A 17,706-nucleotide genomic window follows, 5' to 3' on the forward strand; every position below is an offset into this window, starting at 1 on the left:
AATTTTGGGTATATATTTGCACACAAGTGGGGTAGGGGTATATATTCTATTAGTGTATAGGTTCTAAGATATTCTTCAATGTCTTTAAAGTGTATTTAAAATTTTGTTTTAAAAAATGGAACTTAATAATGGGATTCAGCATCATCTATAAAAACAAACTTATAGCAACAATTTCAAAGGATATACACATTGCATTGAGAGCATGCAAAAATACAAATTTCTTTTCTTTTCAGTTCAAAAAAGAAGAAAAAAGGGGAAAGACTCAAGGATAAAGGTTCTCCCCTTAGATAATATGTTAACTAGGATCATTATACATATTTTAAAGTAAGAATTGTTTCCTTAACATGTCTCCTTATCAAGAGTAGCAATTGTAAATTGTTACCTGATATTGATATATCAATATATCAGACCAAATATTGAAACATGTTATCAAAACCAATATGTTCTAGGGGTCTCTAATCCCCTATATTCCCTGCAGAAAATCCACCACATGAAAACTCTGCAAATTTTCAGCATACATCTTTGAGATTCTTTGCAGGTTTGAATTCTCTCATCCATAATTGATTTTATTGATCCTTATCTTACATCTTACCCTGGCCTCTTTTTTGCAAGAATTCACTTCTGGCTCCTGAGTCAGATACATGTGAATTATTACAAACTGAGAATGAAACATTCACAACAAATGATGTTATAATGAAAAGTTTTGATTTTTGATTTTATCAAAGCTGAACTAGCTGATCAGACAGGGTGAATTTTCTCAGTCTGAAAAATTACGTCAAGGAAAAGGAGCTATCTGTCACAGATAAATTAAGATAAGTTAATCTAGCTTAATTGTAACTATACATGTATAATATGTATACTGCTGATGATATTAAGGCTCACCAAATGAAAATTGCCACTGAGTGGCAAATCAAGGAAAAGGTTGTTGCTGTAGTAACTAATAATGGAGTAAATGTAGTTCAGGCTGTAATGGGTGCTGCATCCCAAGTAGGTGCAGTACAGGACAGACACATGTTTCATGCTTTGCATATGCTCTAAATTTGTTGTGAGGGTGCTATTAATGATACTGCTGAATTGTTGCCTCTTGTCCAAAAGGCTGGAAATATTGTCAGCTTTTTCAGACATAGTGTTATAGCAGTAGTGGTACATTATGCAGGCCCACCATAATATACTGTATCAAGGAAACCTGTCCAACAGGCTATTTGCAAGAGACCACCTTAGATAAATGATTGCAAAGCCATGGTTTATCAATGAGTTACAATAGTTAAAAGACTGGATGCGTCCTACCAGCATAAAGACCCGATTCGATTCTATGGGGACAGCTCCAAAGAAGATTGCAACGCTAGAAAAGCCTTGTTGGAAGAAATGAAGAAAAGACAGGCAAACGGAGAAACAGACCTAGTAATAAGAAAGGGCAAAATCACAAAAAATGGTCAAACTCGAGCAATCCCGATGGAGAGATGCTCGAGTATGCAAGAATAACCGCTACCTCCAACCGTCTTATCCCCCTTGTAAATAGTTCATGTGTGAGTGATAATAACGTTTTAAATGCAAGTTTGTGTAAATGTATAAACAGTGAATTAACAATTACGTCCCCATGCCATTCTGCCTCGTCCCTCATTAGCAGCTCTGTGTACCTAAGCTGCAATTCACCCACTTCAACCAAAAGCAAGAATATTAGTGAGCAGAATAAAAACTCGCCCAGACACACCCAAAAACTTGTGAACATTATGACTGCAAATGTTGATGTTATTACCAACAAGATGCCGGAACTGGCAACAGTGCTCCAACTAAGTCAGATAGACATTGCAACTCTGACAGAAATTCGCCCCAAGAACTCAAGATTTCAACTGACAGAAGACTCAATCTGCCCCTCTGGATACAACATCTTCAGCAATCTGTCTGATCCAAACTGCAGAAGAGGAGTGGCTCTTCTAGCTTCCAAGGAATTCCAGGTAAAAGAAATTTCTGTCCCAAATTATTACTTACCTTGGGTTGAAGCTACATGGGTCTCCCTGTCCCTACCTAATGAAATGTTTGTCCTAAGCTCAATTTACAGGAGCCCCAGCAGCCCTTGCCAGCTGTCCTCTGAAAGAGCAATTGCCGAAATGATGCAATTCATACTATGCAATTACCCAAAGGCAACTCTGTTCATGACAGGGGACTTCAACCTCCCAAACGTATCTTGGATAGATGGCCGAGGTATGACCAAGTCAAGCCTTGAACTAAAACCCATTAGTACAAGCCCTCTCCGATAACTTTCTGTACGAAACAGTAACTATGCCCACAAGAATGCGCCCAGGACAAAATCCCTCCATACTGGACCTAGTCATAACGAATGACCCAGAAAAGGTGATCAACACACACACTCTCAGTCCAATTGGCTCAAGTGACCACAAGCCAGTTCTCTCATCTATTCAACTCAACTCCAAACCATCAAAATATACCAAGCAATCCTTTACAAATTACAAGATAATGGTGAAAGAGATGTTGGATGCTAACCTGGAAACGCTTATATCAGAAGATGTCGAAGCCTCATGGCTAACTCTAAAAAAGACCTTACTAGAGAGCCAAACACACCAGCATAACATGGAAAAAGAAACCCAAAACTCTACCTTTCCTCACCCCAAAAATCAAGAAACTACGCAACAGGAAGAAAAAACTTTGGGAGAAGTACTTGAAACAAAAGAATACAGCTTTGTACGAGCAGTAAAAAACTGCAAGGAACCTCCTCAGAAAAGAAACTAGAAAACTGACCTCAAACTACGAAGAACGACTGGCCAAAAACGTCAAGGAAAACCCAAAATTATTCTGGAAATACATCTCCCATAAGAAGCCAGGCAGACACACTGTACCAGACCTGGTAAGCAACAACTCTTTATCCTCTTGTCCCTCTGAAAAAGCAAACCTTCTTAATCAGCAGTTTGCCTCAGTGTTCTCCATGTATGACCCCCACTCAACCCCCCCACCAGCAGAACAGGCTCTCACTCTCGTCCCGATGGTACACTCACCAGTCACAATCGAAGAAGTAACCAAACAGTTTAAGGACCTCGATCCCAATAAATCGACGGGAAATGATGGTCTCAGCCCATGACTGATGAAGGAATTAAGCCCTGCAATATCAGCCCCACTGGTAAAACTATTCAATCTGTCGCTTGCACAAGGAAAGCTTCCTGGGGACTGGAAGAAGGGAATAGTCATCCCAATTCACAAGAAGGGTAGCAAAACTTCTGCAGCAAACTACAGACCTATCAGCCTTACATGTGTGGCATGCAAGGTCATGGAGAAAATCATAAACAAGCGTATCATTAACCATCTTGAGGCCAACTCACTTATCAGCAGTAGTCAGCATGGTTTTCGCTCAAAGAGATCGGTGGACACAAATCTTCTTGAGTCATATAGTCTTGTAACTGACCTACTAGAGAGAGGATTACCTGTGGATATAATATTGTTAGACCTAGCCAAAGCATTTGACAAGGTTTGTCACTGATACCTCATTCACAGGCTACTTACTCTATCTGTTAGTCCACAAGTGGTCAGTTGGACAGAGGACTTTCTGAGGGACAGAACACAGCAAGTGAAAGTGATAACTGGACCAAATAGCCATGTCCTTTCTGGCGAAATCAAAGTCACTAGTGGGGTTCCCCAGGGCAGCGTCCTGGGCCCCACCCTGTTTAACATCTACATAAATGAGCTACCCCTCATCACCAGCAACAAAACCACCCTATATGTGGATGATTCGAAACTCATAGGTCCTGCCAACACCTCTTCCTCCATCCAATCCCTCCAAACTGATCTCAACCACATTTGCTCCTGGGTCAAAAGATGGCTGCTGGAATTCAACGCAGAAAAATGCAAGGTCATACACTTCGGACACAAAAACCCCAAACATCAGTACCTCATGACCCAAAATTCTGGAAGTCACCACACAATTGAGCCTTTCCAGGAGGAGAGTGACCTTGGCGTCATTGTTGACTCCCAGTTGAAATTCAGCTCCCACTCACAAAAAATCTCAGCCAATGCTAGTAGAGCCCTAGGCATCATCAAACACAGCATCACCAGTAGGAGTAAACACGTAATTATCAAACTCTAAAAAGGATTCGTAAGACCTAGACTGGAGGTGGGGACGATACTGACCACCCCTCAATACAAAAAGGACAAGGCAGTTCTTGAGCAAATCCAACGAAGGGCCACTAAGATGATTGTCGGCATGGAAAACAAGACATACAGTGAACGGCTGAAGGAACTCAACCTCCCCTCCTTAGTATACAGACGGACACGTGGAGACATGATCCAGGTACACAAACTCCTCTCAACCAATTGCGAAAATGAGAACCTGGAGATCAACACGTCCAAAAACACATAAGGACACCCTTGACGAATCTGCAAACATCACCCTAGAGCTGGAGCAAGATTTAATTTCTGATTAAATTGGATTGAGAACCTCTGGAATGACCTCAAGGAGGACACTGTGGCTGCTGAATCAGCAGATGCTTTCAAACGCCATCTGGATGCTGAGTGGAAAGATACACCATGGAAGTTTGACTGGGAAGCACCAGAATCTTCCACCAGAACTTAACCAACTACAACAGTCATCATAAGGAGTGATTCAACAGGATCGAAAGTCCTTATTTCACTCCAAGCTGTGATTTAAGGTAATTTAAGGTAAGACTTTTTTGGAGTTTAGGGGGAAAAGGTACCTAGGTTAGGTTATGTATTTAATACATGCTTTGCTTTACCCCCCACCCCCCTAATGTGCAAATATGTAGCCCAAATTTGTTCTGAAACTATTATATATTCATCCTATTTTATTTCATTAGTATTAACCAAACTTGACTTCTTTTGCAGTGCTCACATAATGCACCAGTACCATTATAGCTACCAACAAGTTGCACCAGGTTCAAATCTCTATTGACAATGTTTGCACCAAAAAATTAAACCTGATGTGACCATTAGATGGAATTTGCTCCTCACTATGTTGTGTAGTCTACAAGATTTGAAAGAGTTGATAACAAGCTTGCTTCTGCTTCTTGGTAAAGTGAACCTCATACTCACTGATAGTGAGTGGGGCATTAATTTAAACATGATTTCAGTGCTTACACCCTTTGAAGAGGCAACTATTGAGCTTTCTTCTAAAATCTAATCCCCATCTCAAAAGTCCTGCCTTTATCTAAGATTTTGAGATGCCCCCTTGTTCAGGTAGGTTTTGGTGGATTCTCAGATGTGGCTAATGAGCTTAAAAAGGCTTTGCTGAATAAAATGAGTTGCAGGTTTATAAGCCTTGGCCAATTCACACCTGTCACAATTGCCACAAATCTTGACCCACATTTTTTAAGAAAATGTATATTTCCCCTGACAATCTTCTGCAAGTTGAGAGCAAAATTGCAAACAAGATAGATTTGGCCTTGCTGGCTGCTGAATCTTGATCAGAAGATGCAAGTACCATTGCAATCCTTGTGATTCAGTCATATCAGAATCAAGCCAGTTTGTGGGGTTCACATGATGAAGTCCTTATAGTCAATGCAGGACATGCTTCAACAGCAGCCGAATATGTCATATCTCTGCAAACTTCCAATAAGGAGCCAATAGTTTCAAGAGAAACTTGTCCACTCAAGTGGTGGAAGGTTTGTGCTATGGGATCCCAAAAACACCTGTACAAAATTGCAATGAAATTTGTGTCTGTGTTTGCTACCAGTGTCCCTTCTGAAAGAGTGTTTTCCAAGACTGGTCTAACAATCACTGAACAGCAGAAAAGACTCTCTGGGAAAACATTGATATGCTCCTGTTTTTGAATAGCCAGTAGTTTATTTTTCTCTTTTCCTGAGCCCAAATAATTCTAAATCTGGGTTTTTATTATGTTCATGTATGTAATCAAAGTTTATTTTTATTGTTTGATTTTATATTATTTGAATTTTGAAAAAAAAAGTTATACAAAATAACTTTTATTTACTATTTGCATTGCTGAACTTTGGCAAATCCTTGAGATAGCAAAAACTGATCCAAAATATCAATATCGAATATCAAAAGTAAAAATATCAATATATTGATTAATCAAAATATTGCCCAAAACTAGTCTACAGGCTACAGTATGTCCTGGGAGAGTATTTTGAAGTGCCTACCTCCACTCCTTCTCCCTCTAGAGGGCACTGACCTTTGATGATCTTTAAAATCTGTGTGTTATAAAATTGAAACCTTAAAAAATAGATCTTCTGCTTAAATGAAGTGCAATAAAATTGTTTTCAGCTTCACAACTTTGTTCCATCCCAATTTATAAGGTTTTAAAGATATGTAAATAGCTACAGTTCCTAAATTTTGAAAAAAAACATTGATATGGCTTAAAATTCTACTCAAATAACAGGAATTACATTTTCAGAACTAAAGCCAGAGAAAAAGAAACTGATAACTGAAAATTAAGGTAAAATGTTGTTTTTTCAAATTTCAATAGGTATAGACCTGTCATGTAGGCAAATTTCAGGACCCTCTAGAGGGAGAAGGAGTGGAGGTAGGTACTTCAGAATACCTTCCCAGGACATACTGTAGCCTATAGACCTATTCCTGAAAGTTTCATTTTCCTAACCTCACCCTTTTCCAAGATAGCCAAAAGTAGCTAAAGTAGAATTTTACCAATTAAAGTCCAACAAACACCAATATACTAAATTAGATTATTAGAGACATTGCTCTGTTAGTGCAGTGTTGGACTTCAAATAAGATTATCATGCATTTGATTCCTGCTTAGATTTTTTTTCAATCATGGTTTGTTTCTTTTTATGATTACTTTTCAGATAATTCACTACCTTAAACAGCTCTCTTTTGTGACAGTGGGCTTGTAGTTTCTGCTAGTCAGTAGCATGGGCACCCGCAGGGGGGGGGCAGGGGGATCATGCCCCCCCCCCGGGAATTTAGACCAGAGTAGGAAGAAAATAGAAGTGTAAAACCTTATCAAAGAAAAATAATTTCTTATTTTTGTTTTGTCTATAAGAACTGCTATGAAACTTGTTTAAAATCAATTCAGAATTTAATTCAATTCTTAGATCTCAGATTAACTCAATATAGGTCATTATTTATCTATCTAAAGGAGACCAAAACCAGAACCTGATTTAGGGTGTAGAGTAAATACTCTCAAGAACATTCTTGTGCCCTAGCCGTAGTGCAACAAGCTTGATAAAGCTTACTGCATTTTGGAATTGATAAACATTAGAAAGTTTTTATATATATACAGCATCATGCCCTACCAGAAGTCAGTTTGGTCTTGGTTTTTGCTCATATTTTGTCAAGCTAAAAATGTAAGTCTAATTTTTTTATTCTTTTCCTTGATTTTTTAAATATAATCCTAGTTAAGGGGTAAGATTCTAATCTTGCTTAAGTCTATAATGACCATCCTGTGTCTATTCCATTGGTTGTATCTATAAGGTCTTATGCTATTAGGAATTTGCTTGCTTTTCTTTCATAACAATGAAACTTAACTTTTAGCTTAAACCTGAATGGGAATTTAGTCAAGATGCCAGAATTTGTGAATTAAAAATATTGATCTTTTAATAAATCAACAAATAATTAATAACTAATCAACAAATAATTCTAAATAAATTACGAATAAATGGCTTAAATTGAATAGTAGAATTAATAGTAATTAGTAAAAATATTAGTAAAATAGTAACTATTCTTTTTTCTATTGTAAAACTCTTAGTTTTTCTGTACTGGTATAGAATCACATTTTTGTACCACTCACTATTTGAAATATAATCAGTCTAGAGGTGTCATGATCAGTCTGGTGGCTGGCGTTTACAACCCTGCCGCCCAATATCATGATGATAAAATAGGAAAAATTGTCACAATCCAGTCTACAATTTGAAATCCTTCTCAAAATTGCAACCAGATCAGTACAACATATTCTCGAACTTTTGCAAAAGCTTTTACCCAGATCCATAGCTGCCTAATTTAGTGTCGAAGTACAAGTTCACTCCACCTATTTGCTGCTTATTCACAGAAAAGCAATTCTAAAACAACACAAAAATTCCTTGGCCACTTATACACTGTCAGATGTCTCCCAAAAATTGCAGCTGAGAGTTCAGTATCATCTTTTTCTTTCATTACCCTTGGCTTATCAGTTGTAAAATGTTCAGTGCTTCTACTATCCCCAAATTTTCAGGGATTTTCGTAAAATTTTTTAAAAATAGAGCAGCAAACGTTTGGGGCTAAGAGCACCAAAGCTGTAAATCCTTCCCTGGGGGGGGGGGGTTGGCGGGGCATCCCTGGAGGCATAACCGTTAGACTTTGAATAATTTGAACAAAGTGACAATTACAAAGTTTTGACCATTGCCAAGGAGAGGGGCAAGTAGGGGGGATGGTTGCCCTCCAATCTCTCTTCAACTCCCTCAGCATGCATTGAAAGTTTCAACCTAATACCGTCAGCTGTTGCTTAGATATTGATGATATTCCTTTTTCACAACCTGTAAGGACAAAGTAGGTTTTGATTTTGTTTGGCATCCCTCTCAACATTTCCTTCAATTTTTGCCTTAATGCTCTTTTTTTAGAGATCCAGGATCAAACAGGCCCTCTTGTCTTGATAAAAAACCTTATTCGGTATGTTAACAATGAGCAACTTGTGTAACTTACAGCCCGTGCACCAGGGGTTGCAGGTGGGGGGAGGGTAGTCAACCCTGGAAACATAGCTATTTGGCCTTTGGACTATTTTAAATAAAATGGCTATCTCAACATTTTGTTTGGATGCATTTGGGGGAAAAGGGCAAGGGGGAGGGGGTTGCTCTCCAATCACTTTTGAATCTTAAAAAGGGCATTGGAACTTTCAATTTCTAATTATGTGAGCCCCTTCCAAAGTTTATATGACCACCCTTTCCATAAAAACCTTATATCTCAACAATGGGCAACTTCCATAACTTACAGCCCTTGCCCCAAGGGTTGGAAGCAGTGTGTCAATCTTGGAAGCAAGGTTATTTGGTCTTTGGATTATTTTGAACAAAATGGCTTTCTCAAAATTTTGATTGCCCTCCAGTCACTTTTGACTTTAAAAAGGGCACTGTAACTTTTAATTTGTAATTGATTAAGACCCTTTTAAAGTTTATACAACCACCTCTTCCATATGAAGTGCCCCTGGAGAAAATAAATAAACAAATTCAGTCAACTCTTGATAATCCAAACCCCAATAACTAAAAATCCTCAATATCTCAAGTTATTTTCAATCCGCTTGAAAAAAAAGCCTGTCTAAGCTGAAGAAAAATACATGCATAACTCAAAATGAAAGCTTTAACATAATGCTCTAATCCATTCCTAAGGTGTTGCTGATACGTACGCACATAGTTTGTTTTAATTAAGTTCAACTTCAAAACGAACAGAAATTATTCTGTATATGATGGGGTTCCCCCTCCCTTAATACCTTGCTCTTCACGCTAAATTTTTTAGCACTTTTGAAAAAGCTTACTATTCTAATTAAACAGCCCTTGTGTTTCAGGAGACATTCTAAAAAAAAAATTGGAATAAACAGTCAAACTTTTGCGAGAAAAGAGCAAGGTACTGAGGAGGCAGCAACCCCTTCATATACGGAATAATTTCTGGTAATTTTTAGCTTAAATGTTGCTCCTTACTTTCAGTTGAAAAAAACTTGTTTTTTTATTTAATTTCTGATCGTTTTTCAAATAATGCCGGTAAATCTGCGTTGCTCCTTACTTTCAATTGGAAAAAATTCTTCTTTTTATGTAATTTAGTTTGTTTTAATTAAGTTCAACTTCCCGTTCAACATTTCCAGAAATCTGCATCTTAGTATCCTTAGCAGTAGTTGCAGTAGAAGTAGTAATTGCAGCAGTGCTGGTAATGAAAATAGCAGCAGCATGCAAATATTGTCTTTGGGTCAATTGACCATCCACCTCATCATTCCCTGAAAGTTCCAACTTAACACCCTAAGCCATTCCAGCCTTTATGGCCAAGATATGGCCTTTGGACAACCTGCATGCACATAGTGTATTTCATTTAGTTCAATATTCCCGGAAAGTTTCTTCTGATACCCTTTACCTTTTTGGACAACAAGGGTCAAACATGCCCCCCTTTCTCAATAACAAATATTATCAAACAGTTTGTGGTGTAACTGTAAGTAAGGAGCAACTCGACTCAATAGTGACCGAAATTCTAAAAAAAAACTTTATACCAATAGATAAATCAAAAGAATCCTTTTATTATGCTGATTCCAAATACATAAGATTTATCAAGTTTTGTGCTACCCATCAAAAGCTACAAGCCGGAGAAAATTTGCCTGATTTTGAAAGGGGTAGGAAACACCCCTAAAAGTCAAGGAATCCTAATGAAAATCACACCATCAGATTGACCATATCAGAGAACCCTATGGCAGAACTTTCATGCTCCTATATACAAAAATGTGGAATTTTGCGTTTTTTGCCAGAAGAAAGATCACAGATTTATTTTTTTTCCAGGGGTAATTGTATAAAATTGATGGCTCTAGAAGATCGGTCGAGGGTGCATTCGAATGTAAATTAAAAGTTATAGTGCCCTTTTTAAGTGAGCAAAAAGATTGGAGGGTAACAAGCCCCCCTCCCATGCTTCTTTTTTCCCCAAAGTGGTCTCATCAAAATTTTGAGGTAGCCATTTTATTCAGCAAAGTTGAAAGATCCAATAACTTTACCTTTAGGGGTAACATGACCCCCATAGCCCATGGAGAAAGGGCTGTAAGTTATAAAATTTGCCCATTGTTTGCATATAGTATTTGTTATTGGGAAGTACGCACAATTTTCGGGGAGGGGGGCGGAGGATTTTGTGGCTGGGGGGGGTTTCCATGGGAAGAATTTTCCAAGGGTGGAATTTCCGGGGGAAATTTTACTCTGGGAGGATTTGACAGAATTCCTATTCGAAATTATTCTTATTTGTCTTGCTTTCTCTTTGCCAGCTCATTCTTATATGGGCAGAAGTTCAGGGGGAACCGCCCAGGGGAAATTTTCAGGGGGTTTGGACTTCTGAGAAAAAAATTCCACGGAAGGGGGGTTTTCCGGAGTGATTGGGAAAACGATTTGAATTTAAAGTCCTTTTTAAATGAAAGTATGCTAAAGAATATTTTTCAGGCTGAATCGTCCGCAAAAATTTTACGGAGTGGGGGGGGGGGTAGTGAGCATATAATAATCCAGAGGGAATTATACGGAGGGGGGGCGTATTTTACGAGGGAGGAGCTTTCCATGGAGGGGTTTCCCGTGAGGGGAAGGAATTTTTCGTGGAGGGTGACCCAGATTTACCGGCATTATGTGAAAAACGATCAGAAATTAATTTAAAAAAAAACACGTTTTTTTTCAACTGAAAGTAAGGAGCAACATTAAAGCTAAAAATGACCAGAAATCATTCCGTATATGAAGGGGTTGCTGCCTCCTCAGTACCTTGCTCTCTTCTCACAAAAGTTTGACTGTTTATCCCAATTTTTTAATAATGTCTCATGAAACACAAGGGCTGTTTAATTAGAATAATAAGCTTTTTTAAAAGTGCTAAAAATTTTAGCGTGAAGAGCAAGGTATTAAGGGAGGGGAACCCCATCATATACATAATAATTTCTGTTCGTTTTGAATTTTAATGTTGCTCCTTATTTTCAATTGGAAAAAATAACTTCTTTTTTTTTATTTAATATGTAAATAATTGGCAAATTGCGTAACTTACAGCCCTTTCCCAAGGGCCGTGGGTGGGGGCTGTCATCCCAAGAGGCATAGTTATTGGACCTTTCAATTATGTCAAACAAAATACCTATCTCACAATTCTTATCATATGTGTTTGGGGGACCAAGGGGCGGGGGTATAGTTATTGGACCTATCAACTATGCCAAAAAAAATGCCTATCTCAAGATTCTTCTTATCAGATGTGTTTGGGGGAATAAGAGGATGGAGGGGGCTTGCTTGCCCTCTAATCACATTTGACTTTCAGAAAGGGCTGTAGAACTTTTAAATTCTTATCAAATGGTCCGGTCCCCTCTGAAGTATCAACACAACTCTTTCCATACGAAGTGCCTTGGTAACAAAAAAAAAAAAAAATAATCAAACAGTTTGAGGTAACAAGACTGACCCGGCTCATTAGTAACCAAAACTCTAAAAAATGGAATTTTGATACCAGTAGATACATCAAAATAATCGGATTTTTATGCTGATTTCAAATATATAAGTTTCATCAAGTTTAATTTTACTCATCAAAAGTTACGAGCCTGAAAAAATTTGCCTTATTTTCGAAAAAAGAGGGAAACGCCTCCTAAAAGTGATAGAATCTTAATGAAAATCAAACCATCAGATTCAGCCTAACAGAAAACCTACTGTAGATCTTTCAAACTCCTATCTGCAAAAATGTGGAACTTAGTATTTTTTGCCAAAAGAAAGATCACGAATGCGTGTTTTTTTTTCCGGGGGTGATTGTATTGATCCAGTAGTCCTAGAATATCGTGATAGGGCTCATTCAAACGGAAATTAAAAATTCTAGTGCCCTTTTTAAGTGACCAAAAAAATTGGAGGGCAACTTGGCCCCCTCCCACGCTCATTTTTTTCCGAAGTCACCCAGTCAAAATTTTGAGATAGCTATTTTGTTCAGCATAGTCGAAAATCTAATAAATATGTCTTTGAGGATGACTTAATCCTCCACGGTTCCCGGGGAAAGGGCTGCGAGTTACGAATTTTGTCCATTTTTTACATATTAATTAAAAAAACTTTCCGAAAAATAATTTTTTCAAAGAAATGTAATGGCAATTTTAAACTTATGCTCAGCATATAAAATTACCTGTTAAAATTAAAACCCAAAACGACCAGAAATTACTATTAAAGAATAAATGAAACCCAAAACGAGCAGAAATGAAATAAACAATCATAGCAAAAAACATACAACAAGTAATTATATAAATGAATAATTAGATCTTAAAGCGAGTAATGCTTCGATTGAATATGAAAATCAAGCTTAAAACGAAAACAAATATTTTGCTATTAAAGTATAAATGAAACTTAAAACAAACAGAAATTAAATAACAATCAACATACAACATACGAGAATTAGCCTACCCTCCACCCCCTAAATTGACCATGCGGATTCAAAAATACCAATGGCACTTGCTTGCGAGTGGTAGAACACTCCGAAACTTGACATTTTATTATATTTTGAATGTTTCATGCAAGAAAATACATGTTCCACAAAGTTTGAGGTGCAGTTTTCCGCTCAAATAGAAATGCCTAGAAGCCATAGAATATAACAAACCAACACGATTAGTTAGAAAAAATGGCAGAGTTAAAAAAAATGACAAAACTATATGAGTCTTGAACAGTCTTGAAAGTATAAACAAAATCAAATTAAATATTAGATATATAATGATATTAATTGTTTTAAGATCCATCAGTTCAAGATTTTTTTTTTTTTACTGTAATTTTATTTTCATTTTCAATGCTGTAAGAACTGGAAAAGAATAAAATTGTAATATACGAGTAATTCGTTTTCAGTGAAGCACCAATGACGCAGAAGGCTTTAGGTTTTCAAACAGTTCGTGGTAACGAACTGTAAGTAAGGAGCGACCCGGCTCAATGGTAACCAAAACTCTAGAAAACGGTATTTTGATACAAATAGATACACCAAAAGAATCAGATTTTAATGCTGATTTCAAATATATAAGTTTCATCAAGTTTAGTCTTATCCATCAATTTCGAAAAATTTTCGAAAAAAGGGAGAAAGACCCCCTAAAAGTTATAGAACCTTAATGAAAATCACACCATCATATTCCGCGTATCAGAGAACCCTACTGTAGAGGTTTCAAGCTCCTATCTACAAAAATGTGGAATTTTGCATTTTTTGCCAGAAGAAAGATCACGGGTGCGTGTTTATTTGTTTTTTTTTTGTTTTATTTTTTTTTTTTTCCCAGGGGTGATCGTATCGACCCAGTGGTCCTAGAATATCATGGGAGGCCTCATTGGAATGGAAATTAAAAGTTCTAGTGCCCTTTTTAAGTGACCAAAAAAAATGGAGGGCAACTAGGCCCCCTCCCACGCTCATTTTTTTTCCAAAGTCACCCGATCAAAATTTTGAGATAGCCATTTTGTTCAGCATGTTCGAAAATATTATAAGTATGTCTTTTAGGATGACTTAATCCCCCAAAGTTCCCGGAGGGAGGGCTGAAAGTTATGAACTTTACCCAATGTTAACATATAGTATTGGTTATTGGGAAGTATACAGACGTTTTCACGGGAGATTTTTCCTGGTAGTGGGGGGGTGGGTGGGACGGGGGTTATGTAGGAGGATCTTTCCATGAAGAAAGTTTTCATGGGGGAAGGGAAATTGTTATGAAGGGGACGCCGGACTTCCCAGTATTATTTAAAAAAAGATCAGAAATTAAATACAAAAAAACAAGTTTTTCAACTGCAACAGCAGCAACATCAAAACTTTAAACGAACAGAAAATAATACATATATGATTGGGTTCACCCCCTAGTCAATACCTCGCTCTTTAAGCCAAAAATTTTTTAGTACTTTCATAAGTGCTATTTATTCTAATGAACGGCCTTTGTGATTAAGCGGTCATTTTTAAAGAATTGGAACAAAATTCGAACTTTCACTTAAAGAGCAAGGTATTAACTAGGGGGAACCCTAATATACGTATTAAAAATATACGAATATAGAAGTTCGTTACGTAAGTTAATTCGTAAGTTACGTATATTTATTACTAATAAAAACGTTCGTAAATAAAATTAAACAAGTTTCGAGAAAGCCATTTAACCAAATAAAAGTAAAATTAATATGCAAATTTTGTTTTAATTATTCATGTACGGTGAGCCAAGATCAAAACCTGCATTTTAGTAGAGGGGGGGGGGTTGCTACACCCACGAGAAAAATAACCCTTAGAATCCCGATCCGGCCACTTTTTTAAAAACTCCCCCGAGAACCACGTGGTTTATGGTCCTAAAATGGGCATAGCCTCCCTAGGGGAGATGGATTTCTGAGAAATTGATTGCGTAATCGATTGGGAATTTGGAACACCTGTGCTGTCAGTCATTAATCAAATTGTTTCCATGCAAAGTTTAATAATGTCTGACAGGTACTGTCAACATTTCTCCAGGAATAGATCCAAGTCATTAATGTCTTTGCCTCGGAAACAACTCTTTTGGTCGAACTCCAAAGGATATTAATAACCAAACGCCATGGAAACACTTCTCCAAGAAACATCTTAGCGATGAATTGTTTTAGCGCGGGAATCAGGTTTCTTATTAATTTGAAATGTGCCAGCGCAGAGATGCCAAAAAAGGAACACGCTGAAATTACGTTTAGGGATTATTTGGGCGAAACTCTTTTAGCCATTTTATGTAATTATTTCGACGAAACAGTTAGAGGCATTTTAAAAGATGATTTAAAAGATGTTTTAGAAGAGGCCTTGAGTGTGGTCGTTATAATACACAGGTTTAATTTGAACAGTGTTGTGAGGTCCTCTACCCCAACCCCAAAGGGTTCCGATCCCCCTACCCAAACCCCGAAGGAAGTCCCCGGTCCCCAAAGGTCCACCGGGCTCCCAAAGGGCCCCCACCCCTTTGGCCCCAAAGGGCCCCCTCCCTCTCCCTCCATCTCCTCCCCCCATCTCCCCCTCCCCATCCACTCCTCCCCCTCCCCTCCTCCCCTCCCCTCCTCCCCTCCCCCTCCCCTCCCCTTCCCTCCCCCCATTTTTTAATATTTTTTTGTGCATTGAAACACAGAACGACCCCCTCCCCCCCGCCCCCCCCCCCCATTTTTCAAAGTTCTTTTTGAATTTATTTTATTGAAATGTAAGATTTGGAATATTTCATTAGTGTTTGGTTGTGGGTTCCATTGTCACAGTTGCATTTTATCGATTTATCAAAGCTCATTTTGAATATCCTTTGTTTAAATGAAAGAGCTGGAATATTTCAGAATTGTTTTGTTGTGGTTTACCATGTCACAGTTACATTCTATTGATTTTTCAAAGTTCATTTTGAAGTTCTTTTTTTGAAATGAAAGAGTTGGAATATTTCACTAGTGTTTGGTTATGATTTACCTCGTCACAGTTACATTTTCTTGATTTTCCAAAGTTCATTTTGGATTTCTTTCATTGAAATGCAAGAGTTGGGATATTTTAGTAGTGTTTTGTCGTGGTTTACCTTGTCAAAGTTACATTATATAGATTTTTCAAAGTTCATTTTTAATTTCTTTCATTGAAATATAATAGTTGGAATATTTAAGTAGTGTTTTGTTTTGGTTTACCTTGTCAAACTTACATTTTCTTGATTTTTCAAAGTTCATTTTTTATTTCTTTCATTTAAATACAATATTTGGAATATTTCAGTGGTGTTTTGTTTTGGTTTACCTTGTCACACTTACATTTTCTTGATTTTTCGAAGTTCATTTTGTATTTCTTTCATTGAAAAGCAAGAGCTGGAATATTTCAGTACTGTTTTATCGTGGTTTACATTGTCAAAGTTACATTCTCTTGATTTTTCAAAGTTCATTTTGGATTTATCTCGTTGAAATGCATGAGTTGAACTATTTCAGAAGTGTTTTGTCGTGCTTTACAATGTCACAGTTACATTCTCTTGATTTTTCAATTTTCATTTTGAATTTCTTTCGTTGACATTCGAGAGTTGGAATATTTCAGTAGCGTTTTGTCGTGGTTTACCTTATCAAAGCTACACTTTCTTGATATGTCAAAGTTCATTGTGGATTTTTTTATTTGAAATACAAGAGTTTGAATATCTCAGTCGTGTGTGAATATGGTATGCCTTATCACAGGTACATTTTATTGATTTTTCAAAGTTCATTTTGAATTTCTTTCGTTGAAATACAAGAGTTGAAATATTTCAGTAGTGTGTGCTTGTGGTTTATCTTGTCACAGTTACATTTTCTTGATTTTTCATAGTTCATTTTGAATTTATTTAGTTGAAATGCGAGAGTGGAAATATTTCAGTAGTGTTGTGTTGTGTTTTACATTGCCACACTTACATTTCCTTGATATTTCAAAGCTATTTTTGAATTTCTTTCGATCTAATTAAAGATTTTTAATATATTCGTAGTGATTGGTCAGAGTTTAACTTGTCAATGTTACATTTTCTTGATATTTTAAATTTAATTTTAACTTTTTGTAGTTGAAATGAAAGTGGAGGAATCTTTAAGTATTGCTTGGTTATGGTTAACTTTTTCACAGTTACATTTTCTTGATTTTTCAAAGTTCATTTTGAATTTCTTTCGTTGAAATGCATGAGTTGGAATATTCCAGCAGTGTTTGGTTCTGGTTTCCCGTGTCACAGTTAAATTTTCTTGACTTTTCAAAGTTAATTTTGAATTTCTTTTCATGAAAATGTAAGAGTTTGAATATATCAGTAGTGGTTGAAAGGTGTATACATTGTCACAGTTATAATTTCTTAATTTTTAAAATTAACTTTCGAATTTTCTTTGACGTACAGCATGAGTTGGAATATTTCAGTAGTGTTTTATCCGGGTTCAAATTATCACAGTTAAATTTTCCGAATTTTTCAAAGCTCATTTTGAATTTCTTTTGTTGAAGAGCTCTAGTTTGAATATTTCACAAGTGTGTGTTTGTGGTTTACCTTGTCACAGTTACATTTTCTTGATTTTTCAAAGTTCATTTTGAATTTCTTTCGTTGAAATGCAAGAGTTGGAATATTTCAGTAGTGTTTGGTTGTGGTTTACCTTGTCACAGTTACATTTTCTTGATTTTTCAAAGTTCATT

At 36.8% G+C, this 17,706-nt stretch overlaps 1 protein-coding gene across 1 annotated transcript in view; it reads left to right on the forward strand.

The window, feature by feature from the left end:
• The first annotated feature begins 3,097 nt into the window (after positions 1-3,097).
• The window catches only part of LOC148955662 (deoxyribose-phosphate aldolase-like), a 35,848-nt gene continuing 21,239 nt past the window's right edge, over positions 3,098-17,706 (forward strand). Inside the window, exons 1-2 of the mRNA XM_089107875.1 lie at positions 3,098-3,478; positions 5,200-5,341. Coding sequence (XP_088964001.1) covers positions 3,098-3,478; positions 5,200-5,341 — 523 coding nt within the window. The remainder of the gene's footprint in view (positions 3,479-5,199; positions 5,342-17,706) is intronic.

The sequence above is a fragment of the Artemia sp. Qi Xiang Cuo genome, chromosome 2 (genome assembly GCF_049724085.1).
Source record: "Artemia sp. Qi Xiang Cuo chromosome 2, ASM4972408v1, whole genome shotgun sequence".
NCBI classification, from domain to species: Eukaryota; Metazoa; Arthropoda; class Branchiopoda; order Anostraca; family Artemiidae; genus Artemia; species Artemia sp. Qi Xiang Cuo.